Source organism: Hevea brasiliensis, chromosome 12 (genome assembly GCF_030052815.1).
Source record: "Hevea brasiliensis isolate MT/VB/25A 57/8 chromosome 12, ASM3005281v1, whole genome shotgun sequence".
NCBI lineage: Eukaryota > Viridiplantae > Streptophyta > Magnoliopsida > Malpighiales > Euphorbiaceae > Hevea > Hevea brasiliensis.
This window is the reverse complement of record NC_079504.1, coordinates 39112240-39122735: the sequence shown is the minus strand read 5'-3', so window position 1 is coordinate 39122735 and position 10496 is coordinate 39112240. Positions and strand designations below refer to the sequence as shown.

At 33.2% G+C, this 10496-nt stretch overlaps 1 protein-coding gene and 1 non-coding gene across 2 annotated transcripts; both read right to left on the bottom strand.

Annotated features, from left to right (window-relative positions):
- Positions 1-1955: 1955 nt before the first annotated feature.
- Positions 1956-8846, bottom strand: LOC110667815 (eukaryotic translation initiation factor 2 subunit beta). Its single transcript, XM_021828784.2, has 10 exons — positions 8632-8846; positions 8314-8363; positions 7603-7711; positions 7414-7469; positions 7257-7311; positions 7077-7171; positions 6299-6444; positions 5764-5906; positions 5562-5647; positions 1956-2214 (listed from the first exon to the last, which is right to left on the bottom strand). The coding sequence occupies exons 2-10, from the start codon at positions 8356-8358 to the stop codon at positions 2137-2139; spliced, it is 813 nt and encodes a 270-aa protein (XP_021684476.2). The 5' UTR covers positions 8359-8363; positions 8632-8846; the 3' UTR covers positions 1956-2136.
- On the bottom strand, positions 2558-2639 carry LOC131171656 (small nucleolar RNA SNORD34). The gene has a single exon (XR_009142314.1). It is a non-coding gene; the product is annotated as a small nucleolar RNA SNORD34 (small nucleolar RNA).
- Positions 8847-10496: the final 1650 nt, after the last annotated feature.

Sequence of the window (10496 nt, the reverse complement as noted above, 5' to 3'; positions counted from 1 at the left end):
TTTATACTCCTTAATGCAAGTAAAAATTTTCACCTAAGTGATAGTTTTTTGCTTGAATTGCATCTGCAAAATCTAGCTTTGGTAATAGTGATAGTGCAGTAATTGGTTTAAATTTGGTATAGATCTCTAAGGATTGTAAATCAACAAAGAATGTACTAACCCTAGATGGAGTGCTGAGTGTAAACGTTAGTGAGGTTAGAGACTAGTGCGATGGTGGCTTACAACTGTGCACAAAACACCGAGTATGTGCTTACCTGTTTCTCTTATGGTAAACGAGAGACTTCTGGTTTGCAAATGGCGCCACCGTTCAAAACCTCACACAAGCCATTAATCATGGATGCTCTACCAATTCAAATCAAGTTCATGTTCATGTGTGCTTAATAGGTATCCATATGGTAAAAATTTATATAATATTTGTTTTTCATTGCAGTTATCAATACAAATTCAAAAGCAGCACTTTAAGGTAGGGCTGAGCAGAATTCGGTTCAAACCGTAAAACTGAATCGAACCGAGTCAATTCGGTTCAATCGGTTTGATTTTAAAATTAAATCGGTTCGGTTCGATTTTAATTTATAAAAATTTTAGTTATTTCGGTTCGGTTCGATTTTAAAGATAAAAAATCGATTAAACCGAATCGAACCGAATAGTGATTTATATAGTCAAATCGAACCGAATCGATTTTTGAATTAATTTATTTTTATGAAAAATTTATGAATTATATTTAATTTTATATATATTAATTATTTAATTTCATTGATTAATGGTTATTAGGTTCAAACCAAAGTTAAAATTAGACCAAATAACTTGAAAATCAAGTCTAAATTAAAAAATCAATCAAAAATCAAACCAATTAATTTAAACCGAACCGAATCGAAATAAAGCAACTCGATTTGATTCGATTTTTCACCAATTTCAGTTCGATTCGATTTCTAAAATTGACGGTTTGATTTTTATAATTTAATTCGGTTCGGTTCAGTTCAGTTCGATTCGATTTGAACCGATTGCTCACCCCTCCTTTAAGGGCATATCAGAATTTGCTGGTTCCCTTGCTAGCATCTCTAAGCAACTAAAGGCATACATGAGTCAGTATGAACGGGTTCAATGTATTTATCTAAACAAAATCGACTAAATCAGTTTAAAAAATATTGAAGCCGAAACTAACCAAAAAAAAATTACAAAATTAATATCTTCAATTTTTTTACAATAAAACGGGCTGGATTCGAGTTAAATTCGATTGTACATTTTTTTACACTCATGCATACATTAAAATGATTAAAATTATTATAATTTATTAATTAAAAAAAAAATTAACACTCATAGTTTGAAATATTCAATTCAAATTGAACTTCTTTAAACTTTTTGATAATAAACTTTTACAAATTCTTTCATATAGCATATAGGATAATTATTAGAGACAAAAACAAAATAAAATGTCAATTTCCATGACTTTACAATAAAAGTGTTCATAGTCACCTTCTTTATTGTCTTGAATAAGCATCGAATTCAAGTTTCATCGGTTTGATAATTTTTAAAACCAAAATCAAACCAAAATATATCAGTTTACATAACTTCTAACCCATAACCAATATAACTCATCTAAAAACTATAGAGATTGGGCCAAATTAGTACAGTTTCATCAGTTTGATCAGTTTGTAGTTTACTCCTACCAGCAACAATGCTCGTAGTTAACATCTTCAACATGCAACGCTTTTCCTGTACGTTCCCTAATGGAAAGAACCCTGCAGGGAGTATTATTCACTATTGCTGCAGGAAGTGATGTAATGCAGAAACATATCAGGAGCAAAATATACTCTATTGCTGCAGGGAGCGCTGTGATGCAGATTGGCCATGGAATAACACACCATGGAGCGGAGTTTGTATCAGACAGCAAGTTGACACGATGATCGATCAACCAAAATCGATACTATTTTCTTTAAGATGTAAAAAAAAAGGCAGCGCTCACAACTTAATATATAGTATTATTTAACTCTGGTAAACATCAGGGTAAACAGTGGGGAGTAGATACTGTATACAAAATTCATAGCTTCTCATCAACTGCACAGCTCAGCTTTAAAAGATTCATGTCCCAATATTTCATACTGCTAACACAGGCAACAAAACTCAGCCTTAGAAGACTCATGTCCCTGTGTTTCTGCGGCCAACACGAGCAACAAAACCAGCTTTGATTGGGGCAACTGACCGTCCAGAACCACACTGCACAAGTATAACAAGATCAGAAAAGAGAAATACAGCAAAATGAAAACAATAAGAAATTACAATGAGCAAATCAAGGTTGAGAAAGAGTGTTCCAAAAACACACTACAATGTAAACACCTAGTGAAGGCATTAATTTAAATAAGACATACCAATGCAGTAAGCGAAACCTTCTACATCGCATTGTAAAACCAGCGCAGTTAATGTCAGTACTATATTTCACATCAAGGAGAATCTCGTAATACAAAAGCTGACTAAAGCTTATCAAGAGTAATGGTTCTATTGGGAAACAATCTTCATCAGGTTACCACTTACATAAGCAGCAGAACAAGAAGAAGAAAGAGATGGCCTCAGAAGCACTCAATATGTGTCATGGGCTGAACAATCTGACAATGTAGGCAAATCTTAAATCATCCTAGGCCTCCTCAAAACAAGATTTGGCAAATGACAATTTAGATAAACTATCATAGCAATTACAGCAAAACTGAAAAATTACTATATAACATTTTCCAAGTCAATATCAAAAATAGCAAAATAAGGCCAAATGCATCTAGAGACCCTTGTACTTATCTCAAATGTGCAATTGGGCCCTTCACGATCTATTTTGTTTAATTAGATAAACTTTTCTCGAATGTACTTATCTCAAATGCTGGCATGTTTCTACTAAAACCCAACCTCGATCAGGTTACCATGTACATCATAAGAACACAATCCAACAATTTAGTCAAATCTTAAAATCATCCTAGGCCTCCTCAAGATAAAAAAATGGCATGTAACAATTTTAGATACGCTTTCATGTCAATAACAGAAAAACTGACAAAAATTACAATATACAATTTTCCAAATCAATATCAAAAGCAAATAAATAAATAAGGCCACATCCACCTACAAGCCCCGGTGCCTATCTCAAATGAGCAATTGGGCCCTTAACATTATACTTTGTTCAATTGCATACAAAACATTCATCAGGTTACCATGAACAAAAGGAGGAGGAGAGGCCTCAGAACCACTCAATATATCTGTCATGTGCTAAACAATCTGACAATGTAGGCAAATCTTAAGATCATCCTAGGCCTCCGGCCTCCTCCAGACAATATTTGGCAAATGACAACTTTAGATGCACTACATGGCAATAACAGCAAAACTGAAAAAAATTACAATATAGCATTTTCTAAATCAATAACAATAATGAGGCATATGAACAGTACAAGATAATAAAGAAAGAGGCAAAAAAGGCAGTTAGTCAAGCAAGACCGCAAGCTTTTGAAAAGCTATATGAGAAACTTGGAACTAAAGAATGAGAGAAAGATATTTATATATTAGCAAAGATGAGAGAAAAGAAACGTTAAGATCTCAATCAAGTTATGTGCATTAAGGATGAAGAAGAAAAAGTGTTGGTGAAAGATGAGGACATTAAAGAAAGATGGAGAAATTATTTTGATGATCTCTTTAATAATAGTCAAAATGATAATAACGTGAATATAGATTATAGAGCAATGGAAAAGAATGTGAATTATACTAGAAGGATTAGATTTTTATAAGTAAATGAAACACTTAAGAGAATGAAAGTGAGTAAAGCCTGTGAACCCGATGGAATACCAATTAACGTGTGTAAGTGTTTGGGAGATATGGAAGTAGCATGGTTAACTAAATTGTTTAATAAATTCTAAACTCAAAGAAAATGCTTGATGAATAGAGGAGTATTTTAGTACTTATTTTTAAAAATGTGAGAGACATACAGAATTGCTCAAACTATAAGAGAATTAAACTCATAAGCCATACTATGAATTTGAGGGAGAGAATTGTGGAACATCGACTTCGTCATGATACTTCTATATCTCCCAATCAATTTGGCTTCATGCCCGATCATTCAACTATGAAAGCAATCTTTCTTATTAGAAACTTGATGGAGAAATATAGACATGGGAAGAAAGATATACACATGGTTTTTATCGATTTGGAAAAAGCTTATGATAGTGTTCCAAGATATGTCTTATGGAGAGTGTTAGAACAAAAGAGGGTATCTATTAGGTACATACAAGTGTTGAAAGATATGTGTGAAAGGGCAACTACTATTGTGCGCACAGTGGGAGGGGACACGAAATTTTCCTATCTCAGTTAGATTACGCCAAGGTTCAACTATAAGCCCTTACCTTTTTATATTAATTTTAGATGAATTGACAAAACATATACAAGAGAGTATCCCTTGGTACATGATGTTTGCGGATGATATAGTTCTGATAGATGAGACACAAGAAGGAGTAAATAGAAAGTTAGAGCTTTGGAGAAGTACTCTAGAGTCAAAGGGATTTAAGTTTTAGAGCCTTGGAGAAGTACTCTAGAGTCAAAGGGATTTAAGTTAAATAGAACGAAGACAGAATACATGCATTGCAAGTTCAGTGAAGGCCAAACTGGTGATAGAGAAGGAGTTAGTTTGGATGGAGTGGTACTATCCCAAAGTAATCACTTTAAATATCTTGGCTCAGTCCTTCAAGTAAATAAGGGATGTGAGGAGGATGTTAGTCATAGGATTAAAGCCGGATGGTTGAAGTGGAGACGTGTCACGGGAGTTTTATGTGATCGCAAGATTCCCAATAAGTTAAAAGGAAAATTTTACCGTACAACCATACGACCGGCCATATTATATGGAAGTAAGTGTTTGGCACTAAAGGAGTCGTATGTTTCTAAGCTAAGAGTTGCGAAAATGAGAATGTTAAGGTGGATGAGTGGCCATACTAGGCTAGATAAAGTTAGTAATGAGAGTATTAGAGAAAAGATAAGAGTGGTGCCAATTGAGGATAAGTTGAGAGAAGGGAGATTGAGGTGGTTTGGTCATGTGAAGCATAGACATACGAAAGCTCTAGTTAGACAAGTAGAACACATTAGATTAGAGAATAGAAAGAAAAGAAAGGGTAGGCCTAAACTGACTTGGAGGAGAGTAGTACAATATGACCAAAAAGTATTACACATTTCTGAGGATATAATCCAAAATCGTTTAGAGTGGAGAAAGAGAATCCATACAGCCGACCCCAAATTTTTTGGGATAAAGGCTTAGTTGAATTGAGTTGAGTTAATATCAAAGTAAATGATGATGATGATGATGCTCTCAAATGTAGAATTGGACTATTAATGAGTTATTTTGTTTAATCGGATATGATTACTTATATTTTTTAACCGATTTAACTATTTCAAGAATAAAATAATATATAAATATTTAAAAAATAATAATATTGATATCCCTGCCTATCGAAAGACTACTACACATACACAAACCAAGAGTGCTATGATGCACCGACTCACCTTAGGAAAAGGAAATAGGAATGATATAAGAATTTATGAACTGTTACCTTCTCACATCTGAGGAAAAAGAGACGGTTCTCCTTTGAAAGTATAGTGTCTGGACTTTTGCAACCAAGGCAAATGACATACTCATCTGAAAAGTAAAGAAATCATAATGCTCAGCCAATAGGAACATAAACTACCTGCTAAACAATAACTATTTCACAGCTTAAGATGAAGCAAATCAATTTTAAAAGAAGAGGTATTAACTGATATATCGGCGCAAGATACCCTCAAAATTTTTGGGAGCAAATCTCCCCTTCACAACTAGCCTTTGCTGTCCATCAAGTGATCCACTTGTCCCCAATTCAGCAAGTAAGAAGGCCATGACATGATCTGGTTGCCGATGCATTCTGAAATTTTTGCACATCAAAGAAAGCGAAGATGTCAGAGATATGAATAACTTTAGCAGTCACATGGAAAAAATATAAACACTAATGTATACATCTCAATACATGAATCTTATGTCTAAAACAATTATACAATATCAAAGAAAGAGTTCTAACATCCAGAATGTGCAAACAGATCTCATTAAGATGTACAGTAGTAATAATAATAATTGCACCCAATAAAAATGGAATCCCTTGATAAATATGGTCTAGTTTACACATAAAAAGAATTAGAAGTCTGATTTCATAAAAATGGTAAGTAAAACTAAAAGATGATCAGCAGTAATGCACGTATACAAACTATGCTTTGTGGCCCAGATTGTTAAAAGGCAAAAAAGAAGAGAACATATACATACGTCTTGCAGAGATCCATAAAATTCACAAAAACAGTCTTCTTTGTTCCCTCACGAAGAACCTGTGGAGGCCTCATCACAGTTCTCCGCCTATCTCCAGCAAGTTCTGGATTGTTCTCCCGCAAAATGTTGAAGACCCTACCAAGAAGCTGCCCATGTCAAAATTGGAAAGAAAAGGACCTGTCAGTATGCATTCCGCAAGAACTACAGAATAAGAAACAAGGACTCATGACCAAAGACGAGAAACACAGTAACTACCTTTGGAGAGATTCATGCAGTGTTACATGCATAGAAACAAAAAAAAAAGGCGGGGCAGAACTATGTAATTCGCACCCGAAACACCTCCACCAAACCAAAGAACACGTGGCATGGCAAACCCACAAAAATTTTAGAGAAAGGACTAATAAGTTGCACTGCATGAGGGTTCCCAAGCCAAAAGCCTTGAGAGGCATTAGGTACACACAAAAGGAAGCTATTTTGATCTTTGAAACTGTGACCTCCACATCACAAGGAAGCGAACCTCATAACCTTAGGCAAATGGCTAATAAGTAAATTATTAAACTTGAAGCACATGAACTTTTGCAAGTGCTAGAAAACAAGGAATTAACAATTCAGCTATCAATTGATAGAAGCACATGCACACACACAAAGATATTCATAATGCCTAATACTACATCAACTTATGTACAAAATAGCCACAACTAACAATAGCATAACAGAGCAAAAAAATTTTACACTAATTAAAAAGGGAAATACAAATGCATTGAAAGGAATACAATACCTCTTCATATTCATAATCACGGTCACTCCCTTCCCATGGATAAAGCTGCTGTTGCAGCTCAATTCCCTCTCCTTCTTCACCCTCCCCTACATGATCTAAAAAAGGAAGAAACGATGCCTCTTAGATTCAGTAAAAAATAGTAAATATAGGTTCAAAGCAATAGAGAATGTAACTTCTTGCCATCCAAATCTTCTCCAGCATCCACACTTTCTTCATTCAAAATACTTGTTTCTACCTACAATATCAATCATGTTCAAGCATCACATGTTCATTGCTGCTGCATATATAAATATACAGATGAGGCCAATCATACATCTTGAAGAACAGACATACTTACTGGCTTCTTCTTCTTCTTTTTCAAACCAGCGAAAGTACTCTCAAGACCATCAGAGACTGCAATTAGAGAAAAAAAATAATAATAATAATAACACCCATAACAAATGCAATTCATGTCCTTACACAAGTCATTCACACATACTTTGTAAAGTAAATAAAACCAATATAAGTAAAATTCCACTTCAGGTACCTGATATCGATTCAGTTTTCTCAGTGAGCTTGTCCACAGAATCATCTGCGCTATCCTGTATGACAACCTTCTTCTTCTTCTTCTTTTTGGTAGGATCAAAGGGGGCAAGCTACAATGTACATATGCAATGACCAATGCAACTAATGAAGTAAATGCATAATACCTTTATATCAGCTCATTAACGGAGCATCAAACTAACTCCATCCCTGATCTTAGGTAGAAGTCTAGTGCTAATAATTCATTATGCATATAACAGTACACGAAGTAAATTGACAGGTTTCAACTTAACAAAATAATCCTCACAAAACAAAACATACATTACCAAAAGAAGAGAAATCTAGCAAAATTTTTACCCACAAATGCACACAACAGTTAGACCCAAAACCACTTTAGTGAACCCAGTCATTTACATTACTATAAGCATCAATATGTTGGAAATTTTTGTTTATCATGAAGAGGTCAAGGTGGAGCAAGTAACTTGAACCAGTATATACACAAATAGAGAAGCATAATTTTTATGCAATTTGAAAAATACAAGATGTCTTTGCAGCCTGGTCATTTCATTACACGGCTATGACAGTATCAAGCACCCGCACAAGAGTACAGAGTAGCAATATAAAAAAGGTAACAAGTTTCTTGTTAGAATTCGTTGGTCTGCTAAGAATCAACACCCAATCAATGTAGGACAACCGAAAATAGAAGAGAGCTTACTTCTGCCACCTCGTCCTTGACATCATGGGAAGTTTCATCCGTCATAGTAGCTACAAAACAAGTAAAATCCCAAGAAATTAAAATAACAACCAAATCAAATTCAAATTCAACCTCAATGAAACAGAAAACACAATGAAGCAAAACAGAAGCACAATCAAATTCAACACAAAGAAAATACAAAAAGCACAGTGATATACAAGATATTCAGAAACACAAACAGCGAAATAAAGAGAGCAAACAGCACAAGAGGCATAAACTACAAAAACCGAGAAATACTCAGTTACCCATAAATCATAAATCCTCAAAATCTATACTCACTAACTCAATTACTCGGTGAACAGAGCAAACAGTCGGGGAAACACGACGGCTGCCGGGAGCTGGAGGCTAAGCCTAAAGGACTGTCGGGGATAAGAAAGCAGGAGCCAAGGAGGGTTTTCTGGTTTAGGACTTGAGGCGGCGTGTAATAGCGTATGAGACGAAAGGAAATGATCCCAAGGAAGAGGCAGTAAAGTGGGAATCGAAGGCTTGGTTAGGACGGGTAAAGGAAGGGTAATTAATAGAAGGTTAATAATGGATAAAGAGGTGAAAGGCCAAAGAAAGTTGTAATAAAAAAATTTTATATTTACAAATTAGTGAATTAATTAAAGATAAATAAAAAATAATAATAAATTTAAAAGGCGTGAGATAATTAATTATATTTTTTTAAAAAGAAATTTGAGAATAATGTTTAGTCTTTTTCATTCTTATCCTCCATTAGTTTATCTATATAAGTCAAGATATATTAATCGAAACGGCAACGCTTTATATTAGAGATCTTATGTTAGGGTTGGTTAATATATATATATACCATATAAAATCATTTCTGTTATTAACTTTAATTATATTAGTATATAACAATTAATAACTATAAATCTATGATAATTTAGAAAAATTATTAACTTCATTCACTTACAATTTGAATATTTAATGATGTAAACAATTTAATTTACTAATGTATGAACTGAAATTATATATTAATTATTGTTTTCTGAATTCTAATTTGAACGATTGATAAGAAATAAAAGACCGATTTTTTTTTTTAGTTCCTTGGCTTTGTCAAGATCTCTACTTTGTAAAATTTGAAAAGATGGGATTGGTTGCTAAAAATTTAAAAGATCATCTGTGCATAAAAAAAGTTAATATCATGCTTGAAAAATAAAAGTTGATCATGTCTAATTGGTTCAAAAAGTAAATCTATATAGAAAAAATAAATTTTGCATTTGATTGAAAAAATAAATTGCTAGCTGAGAAAATATAAATATGTACAAAAAATGTAAATAAGAGTTTTGAGAAATTAAAAAAATGATTTGCTTGAAAATGAAATCATTGAGTTTTGAAAATTAAAATGGCTCATTGCTTAAAATAAAAATAACAAGGTTGAATGAAATTGCAACTAGACCAAAAATAAAGAGATTAATGGAATGAAAAGAAAAGAGTTGGATTAGAGAAAATTAAACTAGGGCATTGTATTGAACTGTCTTGTATTGAGAGTTTTTTTTTGTGTCTTTTTAAATGAAGTCCAACACCTCTATTTATAAAGAAATTTTACTTGGTGACCAAGTCCGTTGCATCAGATTCGCTTAGTGGCTAAATCTACTGCACTAAAAAATTACTAACTGCATCAATTTTTGTACATTGATTCAATTGTTGCACTAGTCTTTCCAAACAAAAAAATATGTGATTTTATATTCAGATACTTGCCCACTAATTTGCATCATTATCCCCACTACTTGCAACCACTTAACCACCTATGACTTCATATCCACAAATGATGCCACACTCTCCACTATCTGATATCTTGAATAACACCCCTTGATCTTCTTAGCTTATTTTCAGGATAAACTACTAGTCAACAACATTATCTCCTATAATATAGATTTTAGGATATAAAAGATACTACTTCACTATCTGCAAACTACTTTAATTAAATAACTACCATTGATTTAGGAAATTATTTAATTAGTTCTAGCTCTAAATTAATTATTGTTATCTAACTATTGGTATTCTGCTTGAGTTATAGGTCAGGTCATATTAATTAAACAATTTAATTTAAAATCTTGAACCCATTTATTAATTATGACCAAAAAAATTAAAATTAAATTGTCATGTAAATAGATACCCTCATGTATATAGCTTGAGGATTT